Source organism: Solanum verrucosum, unplaced genomic scaffold (genome assembly GCF_900185275.1).
Source record: "Solanum verrucosum unplaced genomic scaffold, falcon-dt-bn FXZP01000252.1, whole genome shotgun sequence".
Taxonomy (NCBI): domain Eukaryota; kingdom Viridiplantae; phylum Streptophyta; class Magnoliopsida; order Solanales; family Solanaceae; genus Solanum; species Solanum verrucosum.
The window spans coordinates 3,757,765-3,772,678 of NW_026019988.1; the positions used below are offsets into that span (position 1 = coordinate 3,757,765).

Consider the following 14,914-nt stretch of genomic DNA (forward strand, 5'->3'; position numbering starts at 1 on the left):
GCAACACCATGGAGTTTTATCTTTCATACATGCCCATTATATCTATAAAGGCAACAATGATTTTAGATTACGCGTTACTGTCTATAATGCGTAACCTGCATGTAATGTGACCATCCATATTATGTTTTCTCCTTATTTATTTAGCTAATTATAAGAACCCCTTTGAAGAATAATGTGTGAAAGCACCGCCCATCAACGAAAAACACTTACATAGTTGAACAGAGGAAAACAGATTCAAAGTGTTCAAACAGCCAGTGATTCTTGTACCCCATAGGCAATGCATAATACCTTAATCATTTCAAACTATTACACACACAAAATAGATATTACAGTACATGAATAGTTACCGTACACAAAATACGAAATCACAAGTGGGCGAGACTCATCTATTAAACATGATTATTCCTAAAACATGAATTTTACTAATGATCATCATATTAAAACGAAAGATTTTACTTTTCAAAATATAAACTAAATGATTCTGCATTTGCAAGATAGCATTAGATGATCCCACGAAATAAGCTTCATTTTCCTGCATATGAAAGATAAAAAGTAGAAGTCATCATCTTCATTTCAAGGAGGTAAGATTAAACAAAGACAAGAGAATCGAAAAACTATTTAGAACTTACTGGGAAGGTTATGGATGTAAACCTTAAGGAAATAACTCCCCATGTCCTCTTGTTCTTGTACAATATTTGTTGCAGAGTCCTCAGCTGTAGTGCTGCAATCATGTAACTCAATTGATTCCAAATTACAAATCTCCCCAAAATCTGCTGGAATTTCTCGCAGGTTGCGACACTTCTTCAGAACAAGGCGCTTTACATTTGGGAAATTAGCACTGCTAGCTTCCCAATGCTCGAGACCTAAGTCACTCAGTAACAACAATTTCAAGCTTTTGAACTTGTCTTCATCACGCAATCTCCATTTATAACACAGGGCTTGCCATTGTTTAAGTTTGAGCTCTTCAAGATTTGGTAACATGATTAAAGTTGATGATATCCTTGCCCAAAGAAAATAATCACACAGAGTTAAAGACAACCTCCTAAGTGATGTTGGAAAATCAAATCTCTTGATGTTGTACCCCGATAAAAATGACCCGTAATACTTGAATGCTACGAGTTTTGTCAATCTGGACATATCCAATTGCTGACAGGAACAATCTATTTCATTATTAGGTATATAATAGATCAAGTTCTTTAGATTGGGAATGCCAGAAAAGACTTCATTTGTAAAATGACCCGAAAATTCCTGTAGATTTGGCATCCCGGTCACAGGACTATCTGCTCTAGGCCTTGGTAAATAAGTGGGTCCATCCATACGTATATACCTCAAGTTCTTCATCATCCATATCTTTACAGGTAAAGTTATATCGTAAGGATAATTACCACTAAAAATTAGAGTTTGCAAATTCTGAAGCTCTGAGATAGATTCAGGAATATCTCCGCTGAATCGAACTTGGAGATATCTCAAATGAAACAACTTTGTAATCACAAGTGGAAATGATCTGAACTTAAAATATTTATTGTTCATGGACAACACCCTGAGAAGGTTGAAACGAGAGAAAAAATCATGTATTATTGGATCATGACAGTAGATGGGCAGACTCCTGTGAAGCTTAATACTGGGTACAATAGGTAGATTCAATCGAGAAAATAAGTAGATAGATCTCGAAACAGAAGGTAATAGCTTATAACAATCATCAACTGAATAATATTGAGTTTGAAAACTGAAGCGACGAACATTATGCATTTGTGTTGGAAGAGTAGGGTAAGTTCTCTCAACATGCATATGCTTTGTCATTTCAGCTTCTGTCAAACAGAACTCACGCAGTTGATCATGTATTCCACATGTTTTTATCTCACCATTGAATCTCCTTTCTCTAGCTTGTATCAAGTTCCTGCTAATAAGGTCCTCCAAATAATCTATTGCCACTTCCTCCAAACTTTTACCATTTTCGGAAGTCCTTATGAAACCTTCTGCAATCCATAATTGGATCAATATCTGAGTCTCAAACTGAAAATCCTCTGGGAAACTACTCATAGATAGAAAGCAAGTTTGAGGCGATTAGGCAAATGGTGGTAACTCAAACTGAGCACTCCTAAGCATTTATCTGGATGACTAACAATAATTTCACTTAAGGTTCGGGCAACATCCTTCCAACCTTCGAATGTCCTGGCCACTTTAGAGAGATGTCCCGCAATCACTGAAATTGTTAAGGGTAGTCCTTGGCATTTTTCTACCATTTCCTTTCCAATTCGGGAGGATGATCATGTTTTGGTCCAAACACCTTATCACAAAGTAACTTCCAACCATTTTCTAAATCCAAAAGGTTCATCTTATGAGGGCTACAAGTACTTACATATATTGCTACCTCAGTTTCTCTAGTAGTCAATAAGATTCGACTCTCATTATTGTAATTAGGAAATATTCCTCTTATACTATCCCAAACATCCCTACTCCAAATATCATCAATAACAACAAGGTATCTTTGACCCTTAAGGTTCTTTTGCACCAGGTCAGCTAACTCATTGTCATCCATCTTATCATAATCTCTTGCATTCACAATATCTATTTTCTTTAAAATGCAATGTAAAGCTTCTAACTAAACATTTCTACATTGAAATTCTTGAGATATTGTAACCCAAGCAAGAATGTCAAAGTGATACCTGATTGCTAGATGATCATAAGCTTTTCTAGCGAGTGTAGTTTTGCCAATGCCACCCATGCCTGATATTGTGACAATGTCTAGATCCGACGGTGGTCCTGTCAATCTTTTAATTATGATCTCCAAGTCATCATCAATTCCCCGTACGATACCATCTTCCAACTTATCTGACAGCATTGCATAACTTGTAGAAGAAGTGCCAATCATGGAATCCCCGGATAATTCAAGAATTTGATCAGCATCATGAGAAACAATCTCCATCACCTGTTTCTTTATTGTATCCATTTTTTCAACAAGTGGTAGCAAATCCTGGTGTTGTAAAATTCCAAACATCCAGCTTCTCCCTTTGATGATTTGACGCGTTTTCAGCTCAACAATATCTTCTGCCTCACTAGCAGCATCTCTAATTTTTTCCTCCAAAGATTTGATTTTTCCAGGTTCAAATTCATCAAGAACTTTTTGGAAATATTCAGCAATAGCACGAAGAGAATCGAGGGTTTCAGCAGTATGACCATGAAAGAGTTCATGAAAATTTCGTTCAATTGAAGAAGAGAAATTACAGCACTATAAGCTGCCATCAAGTATTCAAGATTAATCAAAATATTGTAAATGGAATGTTTGAAGATGAACAAGCTCTGTTTGCAAGGAGAGAAATTTTTTGGTTGTAAGAACAAACTTTGAACACAAAATTACTAATAATTGGACGGATTGAGTTATGACTCAATTTTTAACTCATTTCAGCCCAAATAACATATAAGTGGGCTGTGGGCCAATGACGCACACATTTGTTAACTCAGCCCGTTTTGACATTCTCAAGTTTAGTCCAATCCGTACATTTGACACCCCCTAGTAATACTCTTTAATTAACAACTTTCACATATAGCAAACAAAAAAATCATATTTGTATGTTATAGCAAAGTTTGCATAATTGCGCTTCATAGCAAACATATATATGTATAATTCCCTATACATATACAATTGAAAGTTATGTCTATTTCGCTATACATATATACAAAAAGAAGCAATTGTATAATTCGTTGACTCCTCTTCAGATTTGTATAATTTCTCTGGCAGGCCATTTGTATAAATTGTTGTTAGCCTCTCGTTTGTATAAATCGTTGACAAAAATATTTGTATATCAAAAATCGCTCTCTCTTTCGCTTTATACAAACATGAATTATACATTATACAAACATAAATTATACATTATATTTGTATAATCTGTGTTTGTATAAAACGAGAAAGAGAGAAAGACAAAAGAGAACTGGGCAGGGGAATATTTGTATTGTATAATTATAAGTGTATAAGACGAATATATATGTATTTGCATGTGTATATACAATTTTCTTTCGCTTTATACAAACATAAATTATACATTATACAAACATAAATTTTACATTATATTGTATAAAACGAGAAAGAGAGAAAGACAAAAGAGAACTGGGCAGGGGAATATTTTTATTGTATAATTATAAGTGTATAAGACGAATATATATGTATTTGCATGTGTATATATAATTTTCTCTCGCTTTATACAAACAGAAACGCAATTTATACAATTTTGTTGTATAAAGCGAGAGAGGCGAGCACAAAGGGAGAGAGCGAGAAAGGGAGAGTGGCGAGCGAGAATTTGGAGGGAGAGAGGTGACTGGCAAACGTTTGCTACGGGGCGCAATTAAATCAAATAGTAGTTACTCCATTTATTTTAGATTATAAGTTTGTCATTATGTACAATTATCCCTTAATTTAATTTCCAACACCATGTTAGTGTTTATGAACAAATTATTTGACTTGCTACAAAAAAAACTAAGTCAATGCCAGTTGTGTGTGTGAAATCAGATCTGTCAATTCCAGTAGGTATATAATACTAATGAATTTCCCATCCCTTTTAGAAGCACTAATTTTTTTTAACTTGTTCTTGATTGAATAAAACAAGAATCTTTACAGTTGTTAATGAATGGATCAGAAAAGAAACATTAATCAAATGAACAATACTAATTGGTGCTTTTTAAATTAAGTAAAACATAACGGTCTATAAGGCATAATACATAAACATGACACTCAAACTTGGTCTCAAACTCCCAATTGATAAGTAAATATTCCAACTTTGAGAGTGGAAATGTAATCTTCTTAACTTGATTTCAAATGACAACTAAATACTCTTACTCGTCCCTATTGTTTTTCGTGGACATATGACATATACTTTTTGGAGGTGTCTAAATGAATTTTAATAACTGACAATATTTGATTTGAATTTGGTTCTATTAAAGAAATAACCAAAGCAAGATAAATGTATATACACTAATTTTATAAGTAATTGGATTTTAGTCTTATTATTTCACATGCATTGTAGCACTGTTAAAAATCCCCCCAATGCTTATATAACCATAACATGCTTATCTACAAGGGGCGTTATTTAGTGCACCTTCTTTTATTAAAGCTCACGCTTCAATGTTTTTTGTGATTTTTAAAGCCCAAATATATTTGAAGTGTTTTTTAAAGCTTTTCGCCTTTGACAACACTGCGGATAACTCCTAATTTTGTAGCGTATGCTTTGTTTAGAGGTGTCAAAAAAGAGCTCAACTATAGGTAACCCGCTCATTTCGTCCAAAATTTTAATTGGATTTTAGTCTTATTATTTCACATGCATTGTAGCACTGTTAAAAATCCCCCCAATGCTTATATAACCATAACATGCTTATCTACAAGGGGCGTTATTTAGTGCACCTTCTTTTATTAAAGCTCACACTTCAATGTTTTTTGTGATTTTTAAAGCCCAAATATATTTGAAGTGTTTTTTAAAGCTTTTCGCCTTTGACAACACTGCGGATAACTCCTAATTTTGTAGCGTATGCTTTGTTTAGAGGTGTCAAAAAAGAGCTCAACTATAGGTAACCCGCTCATTTCGTCCAAAATTTTAAGAGTTGGACTCAAGATAATTTGAATTGGGTTCAATCTCAACTCATTCAAACTTTAACTCATTTTAAGAGAATTCTCAATTGGGCCCAATTTAATCTCTAATTTCAACCCGATTTAAGACTCTTTATTTGCATTGATGTAATGTATGTTCGTATATTGAAGGTATGATTTACTATCTATTTTATATTTTTAGGATTTATCTATCGTCGTAATATCGTATTGAATTATGCTTTTTATAATATGATATTATTTAGTAATTCATTTGTTTGTTTGCTTCTTCTTAACATTGACGTCGAATCACTTAAAAAAAAAATCTGCATACGTCATTGATAAACCAGGTGTTATGCGCTAGCAAAGAAACCAACTTTATCACAAGGAATGTTTAACTAAAACTATATGTCTAACTAATTTAACTAACTTGAGAATTTAATTCAAATAATTATATATGTTTAATGTTAAGAATGTTTGTTAATTTCCTATGTTTAGGTATTGGTCACTAACCTATCTAATGGGTAACTACTAATTAGGAATTTGGATCATCTCCTTGTTTCTAACCTATTTAACTTTAATTTAAAGTACAATATTTGACCGGGCACAAATTGAAAAAAAAAGGAAGAAAAAAAGACTTCTGAAAGATATAATTTAAAGAAGATATAGATATCCGTGTGGCTAACTATCATCATATTAAGAACAAGATAAGAAATATAAAATTATTTTTTTTCTAAATATAAAAATGAATTATTCTTTTTAATTTTTTCTCTGTTTTGTTTCATGGTATCAAAGCCAACACTGCAGGTGTATTATTGGTTCCCATGAACTCATATGTTGGTACTTTAGAACTACCTCTACGAGCATATTCCTCTTTAAGTTTGCAAATATACCTCTAAACCTTGTAAAAATGATCAAATATACTCTTGAACTTTGTAAAAATAGTCAAATATATTCTTACGTGACTTTTATTTTAATAAAAAAAATTAAAATTGATATGTTCACTTCTGTTAGTCGAAAAGGGTATAACTATGTCATTTTTATAACAATAAGATAAAAGTGAGTCACTTCTAATTTAACTTGGAGTATATATATCAACTCTAAATCATAAAGTTAAGAGGTATATATATATATATATTAGCACCTTTCCCCTATAAGATATGTTCGTTTGGTTTATATAATACATGAACTCGAATTTAGTTGTACCCCAATGTGATATCATAAAAATAAAAAAATATATATACAAAGATATATTCTTATACAACGATTCTTATAATATATAAGTAAGGTGAATATATAGAAATATATAGAGTGTTTAAATAAATCAACAATAAAATAAAATATTGACTCGTTCATAAATATTAGGTCCAGCTTCTCTAACGAACACATTCTAATTGGCATAATTAATATTTTATATAAAGGAACACTCAAAAAAAAAAAAAAGATCTAAATTTTGTATTTATGCACAAGTCAAAGTGCTGACATTTTTATTTTATTTTTGGATAAAGTTAGCTTCATTTTTGCAAACTAACATCCACCAACCATGAAATTTCTTTATTTTGTAAATGCATTTAATCGCATTTTTTTAATGACTACACCACACTAGGACTTGCAAAATGGGTTTAAAAACAAGTAATCATTCAATTCGACCCGTTACTTATGGGTCGAATAACCAATTTTTCATCCGTGTAAAAAATAAGCGTATCAGATATTTTTTCCATTTTCATTTTATTTATTTTCAATCCGTTCATATCTGATCGGATCAGTCCGCTTGTCACTCCTACATCACACCTTATCGAGTATTTTCGTAGAGTGATGCAAAAGAGATAGTAGGAGTGTACATGGCCGGGTTGGTTCGGATTTTTCTAGTATCAAATCAAACCATTTGTGTCGGATTTTTAAATCTTTAAACCAAATCAAACCAATTAAACTCGAGTTTTTCAACCTCGGGTTTTTTCGGGTTTTTCGGATTTCCAGGTTTTTCCAGTAAAGTATTCATACAAACATATAATTTATACTTCAAATATTTCTTTAGTCCTACCAAAATACAACTATCTAAGGTGTTTCTTAAGAAAATAATACAAAATATGATATGAGTAATGACACTAAAATATCCAACAAAAAACTAATAATAATGAAATCGCGTGAAACAAATATTGCAAATTAACAAGTCATAATGAAAATGATCATAATTTAAAAGTACTAAATTATTCTAAAATAAGTTTAATAAGTATTAGTTACATGACTAAATATTAAAAGAAATTAAAATTGGATTATGTATTTGAATTGTCTAAACCAATTTAAAACCAAAGAACAAATATTCAATATTATTGTCATTCTTAGTGTTGAATTGATTTTCTTTTTGCATTAGTATTAATTTGATTTTGATTTAAGCTTTATTATAATTACCAACATATGTGGACTATAATCTTTATTGAACCATTTAGAATTCTAAGTTTCAAACTTGAAATAATATATTAAAAGATAAAAACTATGAAAAAGTATAAGAAATATTTAAAAATTATATCAAAGTAAACATTTTTATGTATAAAATAAAATTTTAAAATTATATATATAATGTCGGGTTGGTTTGGTCTCGGGTTGGTTTTTTTTAGTTAAAACCAAACCAACCCAAATATTGTCGGGTTTTTTTATAATACCAAACCAAGTCAAACCAACCACTAGTCGGGTTTTTTTTCTCGATTTGACTCGATTTGCAGTTTGGTTCGATTTTCAGTTCGATTTTGTACACCCTAAGAGATACATTACAACATGTCAATGTTGAATATTTTATCTCTACAAAAGTTGAAATAATACCAATGTAAAATTTGAATTACTAGTCAAATTAAATCTTCGTTGTAATTTTTCGTATTAATGATGCATGTGTTAATTATGTGATGATTCCCGTATTATTATGTACCTAATGAACTCTCATAATTTTGAAACTCATACCATATATATCAATGTTGAAAGGAGGATTTTTAACAGTAAAGTTGTCTTCGTGTGATTTATAGATTACGAGTTCGAGCTGTGAAAGCAATCATTAATACTTGCATTGGACTAAACTATTTGTATCACACCTATGAGGATTGCAGCATTTTCTCAAATCATGCTAACATGAAATGTTTTATACACCGATTAAATTTTTTTCCATATCATATCAAGAGTGTCATATTCATTGGAACCACCGAATTGTTCACCGTTACATATGGCATACTTTTTTAGTTTATTTAAAAAAAGATTTGAAAAGGACAACTTAATTGTTAAATGTTAAATAGTATAAGGCAGATCAACTAACTATAATGCATGCCATGTTTAATTTATCTTACAAATAAAACAAATAAAAAATCAACAACAACAAAAAATTCAGATAGAAAATTTTGCTTCCAACTAAAACCATACTTCTTCCATCCCAACTTATATGTAACTTTTCTCTTTTCAAGAGTCAATTTGACTGATCTTTGAAACTAAATTCGATCAGATTGATTCAATAGTTTAAATATAAAATTTAAATATTCGAAAACTATACAAAAAGTACTGTACAATGCAGTTCTTCTCATATTAATTAATATTGTCATGAAAATTACACATCTTAAAATACTGGTCAAAGTTCATATAGTTTGAATATTGAGAAGCGAAATATGACAAATATTTTAGGTTCGAGGGAAGGTCTTTTACTTTTATTTTTTATGGTAGTTCAAAATAGGTAGTGTTCCTACTTGAAACCAGAAAAATTATTTGTAAAGAAAATTTCAAACATTAAAAAATTAGTGAGATACCTTTCACTGCTAGCTACTTTGAGAAAATGTATTATAAAAGCAAGTCTTAAATTTTATTTACACACATAATCATCCTTGTGCCATTTCACTTTGAAATCTTTCAATCTTAGCCAAAAAAAAATTTAAAAAAATGGCACTAATAGGCTTAGGCTACATTGAAATTTTCCTAGGTTTGTTCTGTTTTCTTTTGTTTTATTGCTTTAGACATTCAAATTATCCAATAAATTTTCCAATTTTTGGTATGTTACCAGGATTACTTTACAACATACAACAAATTCATGAAAGGTGCACTATGTCAATGAGAGCCTCAGGGGGCACATTTTTATTCAAAGGTCTATGGTTTGCAAATATGGACACATTAACAACAGTTGATCCAGCTAATGTTCATTATATCATGAGTGCAAATTTCATGAATTTTCCTAAAGGTCCTAAATTCAAAGAGATATTTGATGTTTTAGGTAATGGTATATTCAACGCGGATTTGGATATGTGGAAGGTTCAGAGGAAGATGACGCGTGCCCTCATCACTCATCATGAGTTCTACAAGTTTTTAGTCAAGACTAGTCGCGATAAGGTGGAGAAAGGACTAATTCCGGTTATTGATCATGTTTGTAACAAGGGTTGTGTTGTGGATTTGCAAGATTTGTTTCAAAGGTTCACTTTTGACACAACTTGTATATTGGTTACCGGATATGACCCTGGATGTGTATCGATTGATTTCCCTGATGTTCCCTTCTCGAAAGCAATGGATGATGCTGAAGAGGCTATTCTTTTTCGTCATGCATTGCCTGAGATTGTTTGGAAGTTGCAAAGATGGCTTAGAATTGGAGAAGAAAAGAAGATGATTAATGCTCAGGAGGTATTGGACTATACTATAGATAAATACATTTCCAAGAAGCGCGAAGATTTGAAGGAAGGAGACGATTTGAAAGAAAGTGAAGAGGGATTCGATCTCTTGACATTTTACCTAAAGGATGAAAAAAGTTTGGGAGTTAAGTGTGATGACAAGTTCTTGAGGGACAATATATTGAATCTTATGATAGCAGGGCGTGACACGACTAGCTCTGCTCTCACATGGTTCATTTGGCTTGTGTCAACAAATCCACAAGTGGAAAAAAAGATTAGGGATGAAATCAACTTTGTTATCCCTAATGAAGAAGTCGAAAAATTTAGGCTTTTTAATGTTCAAGAATTGAACAAACTTGTTTACTTACATGGTGCATTGTGTGATTCACTAAGGCTATATCCACCGGTGCCATTCCAACACAAGGAGCCTCTTGAGGAAGACATACTCCCAAGTGGACACAAAGTTCATCCAAAATTAAAGATTATGTTTTCATTGTACGCGATGGGGAGAATGGAGTCGATTTGGGGAGAAGATTGTTTGGAATTTAAGCCAGAGAGATGGATTTCAGAACGAGGGACGATTAAACATGAGCCATCATACAAGTTTTTGGCTTTTAATGCTGGACCAAGAACTTGTCTTGGTAAAGAAGTGGCTTTCACTCAAATGAAGGCTGTGGCTGCTGCTATTATTCACAATTATCAAGTTGAACTTGTTAGAGGACACATTATTGAACCAAATGCTTCTATTATTCTCTACATGAGACATGGTTTTAAAGTTAGGATTAATAAGAGGTGGACTTAATTATCAAGGATAATATTGTGTGTATCAAGTATAAGTATGTTTTGTTTATTCAATTTGTTGCTATTAATTTTTTTTAATTAATTTCCTATAGGGATGTAAAATTTCCTTAATGAATTTTTGTTGTATGTTGGTTTGGTATTTGATTTTACAAGTAAGTTGTTCAATATATATGTGGATCTCCTATATGATTAAGAAGTAGCCTACTTAAAGTAGAAGTGTAGAAAAAAGATTGAATAAATAGAGGTAAAGTATGATTGTAAATCTTCCACTAATTTGGAGCGTGGAAACTAATGAAAAAAGGCCATTCGGATGATTCAGTTGGTTTGGAAGGCCTGTAATTGATCCCACCCTTTATATATGAGTTAACGGTCAAACACATGTAAAGTACCTCAATTTATTGAGTTCAATATTTGAATTATCAGGTGTGTGAGTTTTCTATCGTGAACCATTATCAAATGTTATCGAAACATACCTCAACTATCATATTTGTTCACTTTTACTATCTGAAATATTACCATCATTCCAGTAGGAAAATTGAACAACTGATAGCTAAGATGTGTTCGGATAAACATTTGGTGATAGTTCAGATATGAAACTCAAAAAGTCGAAATACTTTAGATGTGCTTTTAATCCTTTCACCCTTTATATATATAGGGTTGTCCATAAACTGTATGAAGAAAAGCCTCAGAGAGAAAATAAACACTATGCTTAAAGTGGCTCTCACTTCTCTATTGGCTTCAATAGGGTTCCTTGAAATCTTTATAGCAATATTTTTCTTTGGCATAATACATAAATTGGACCCTGAACTTAGCTTCGAATTTTAAGTATGACCTCTAACTTTCAAAGTGCACAAGTAGGCACTTCAACTATCCAATTCTTAAACAAAAAAACACGCGAATCCAACCTGGCATAACGCGTGATTGAGACGCAATTCAGGCGCGTCAGGGGTATTTTTCGAGGCCCACAATAGTAAAAAAAAAAAAAACGGAAATGACAATTTTACCCTTAATGAATCCCTTTTAAATATATCTTTATTTTTTTCAAATCAAAATCTCATTTTTCTTCTTCTTCTTCTTCCTAATTCTAGTACTCAAGCTTTTTTTCTCTTTTTGTGCACAATTTCTGGTCGTTTTTTATGTAATGGCTTCTAATTTTTTTTGTCATTGTGTAAAAAGAGCTATAATGAAGATTTCTTGGTCTGCAAATAATTCGGGTATAAAAAAAGTGAATTTACATTCATGGTGACAGCTTCTACCAAAAATAAACTTTCAAAAAGCAAAATTTAACATAACCAGACTAAATTGAGGAAGAACAACACATAAACATCCAAAAGATAAGAACTTTGACCACAAATCTTCACAATTTTACTTTGATTTGCAAAGAAAATAGGGCTAGGGCTCCGCTGATGTTGAGTGAAAATCGAGCAAATTGGGAAAAAAAAATATGACCCTACCCTTTTGTATTTTAATTTCTTCTTTTTTTTTAATTATAAAATACGTGTAATTTTTTAATTACGTGGCAGCCACTGAGTGGCTCAATAAGCCACGTAGGAGCGTTTGTATATCACACAATTTGGCTGTTGGATTCGCGTGTTTTTTTGTTTAAGAATTGGATAGTTAAAGTGTCTACTTGTGCACTATGAAAGTTAGAGGTCATACTTAAAATTTTAAGCCAAATTTAAGGTCCAATTTATGTATTATGCCTTTTTCTTTCTTGTATTCTGGTCTTTAGCAGATAACAAAATGGCCTACCAAGAAATTTCCCGATTTTCGGAATGTTCCCGAGCCTTCTTATCCATATACATAGAATTCATGAAAGAAGTACAGAGGTTCTTTCAAGAACTGGAGGTACTTTCTTGCTGAAAGGCCTTTGGTTTACTAACATGGACATTCTTAGCACAGTGGATCCTGCAAATGTGCACTATATCATGAGTGAAAATTTTCCGAATTTCCCTAAAGGGCATGAACTCAAGAAGATCTTCGATGTTTTAAGCGATGGAATTTTCAATTCCGACTTGGAATTGTGGAAGAATCAGAGGAAGCTCGCGAGAGAAATGATCATTCATCAGAGATTCCACAAGTGTTTGGTGAAAACCAACGTTCACAAGGTCGAAAATGGCCTGATTCCGGTTCTTGAATTTGTGGCTAAAGAAGGCAGAGTTCTTGATTTGCAAGATGTTTTCAAGAGATTAACATTTGATACAACATGTATTCTACTCACAGGCTTTGATCCTGACTGCCTCTCTCTTGAACTCGCGAACGTTCCCTTCTTGAACGCGATGGATGATGCTAAAGACGTATGTTTCATACGCCATTTGTTGCCCAAAAGTGTTTGGAAGTTGCAACAATGGCTTGGAATTGGGCCTGAAAAGAAACTGAGCAAAGCAGAGGACGTCCTTGACCAAGTCATTGGCAAGTATATATCGATGAGCCATGACGAATTGAGCAATGCAACAAAATCCGAGGAAGATGAAGAGAGTTATGATTTATTAACATCATACATGGTAAATGATGCAAAAACCAAAACAGGGCTAAAGTTTGACGACAAGTTCTTGAGGGATACCATACTGAACTTCATGTTCGCGGGGAATGACACAGTTGCCTCGGGCCTTACTTGGTTCATCTGGCTAGTTGTCTCACACCCCGAGATTGAGAAGAAAATAAGGGAAGAACTTAAGGCAATCGTCTTGTTGGGAGAAGGCGAAAAATGGAGGCTTTTTAAGGCGGATGAAGTGAAAAATGCAATATATTTACATGTTGCATTGTGTGAATCGTTAAGGCTATATCCCCCTATTGCAATCCAGCACAAGACTCCACTAGAACCCGATATTCTTCCAAGTGGACACCATGTTCATTCGAATATGAGAGTGATGATTCCGTTATATGCAATGGGGAGGATGGAACACATATGGGGATACGACGCCTCAGAATTCAAGCCAAAGAGATGGATTTCTAAGCGTGGAACGGTTAAACATGAGCCATCTTAGAAGTTCTTTTCTTTCAATGGAGGGCCAAGGACTTGCTTAGGGAAAGAAGTGGCATTTACTCAAATGAAAATTGTTGCTTCAACTATCATTCATAATTACCAAATTGAAATGGTAAAAGGCCATACTGTTTGTCCCAATATATCTGTTATGCTCTACATGAAACATAGCTTTTAAGTTAGGATTAAGAGGAGGTGGGAATAGTACTTTATATGTGGAAGCATATATGTAGTCCACTCCATCTGTTTCATTTGTTTGTCTTACTTTCATTTTTTTAGTACGTTCTAGAAATAATGTCTCTTTCCTTTTCTGACAACTCTTTTATTTGAACTTTCGACATTGCATGCTTAAAACTACAAGACTAAATGACATTCTGGTACATTCTCTACATATTTTTAGTTAAGAACATAAGATTCAAATGTTTTCTTTACTTTCTTATACTCCATACCAAGTCTAAACAAGACAAACAAATTAAAACAGTGAAAATAACTCTTTGTGAAAAGCAACCAGGGTGAAGTCCATTACTCACTTTTGGGCGGCCATTTAAATTATATCCAATTTTATTTTACTTTTGCAAGTTTATCTACATTGGAAACTGTTGAGAATATAATTAAATAATAAAAGTATGCTTTTTTAATAGCTTAAGCTTTTAGATGAGATGGTCACACATTTTAATATGGTATTAGAATAGGCAAAGGTCCTGAGATCGAATCTCACTGACACCCAAAATTAAAAAGATTTTCCACGTGCTTATTCAAAAGTACGCCACTAAAGTCAAAAGTTCACATCTCATTTCAAACAATTTTGTCTAAAGTGTGGCCTTGTAAAAGCTAAACATCATATATTTTGGCTTGAAGTTTGGTAAGGTTTGCTAATAATACCAACTGTAAGCATTTTTTTATTAAAGCTGTAGAATTGACAAGGTCAAATTA

The 14,914-nt window shown here is 32.5% G+C and overlaps 1 protein-coding gene and 2 pseudogenes across 1 annotated transcript; 1 reads left to right on the plus strand and 2 right to left on the minus strand.

The window, feature by feature from the left end:
• LOC125818897 (receptor kinase-like protein Xa21) overlaps positions 1-14,914 on the minus strand; it is a 236,135-nt pseudogene that overhangs the window by 185,760 nt on the left and 35,461 nt on the right.
• Positions 1,776-3,243, minus strand: LOC125818999 (putative late blight resistance protein homolog R1A-10; annotated as a pseudogene).
• LOC125818987 (alkane hydroxylase MAH1-like) lies at positions 9,482-10,999 on the plus strand. The gene has a single exon (XM_049498497.1). It carries the CDS (start codon positions 9,482-9,484, stop codon positions 10,997-10,999), a length of 1,518 nt encoding a protein of 505 aa, XP_049354454.1.

Coding starts and splice junctions, on each gene's coding strand:
- LOC125818987 (XM_049498497.1), top strand. CDS start 9,482: ATGGCACTAATAGGCTTAGGCTACATTGAAATTTTCCTAGGTTTGTTC.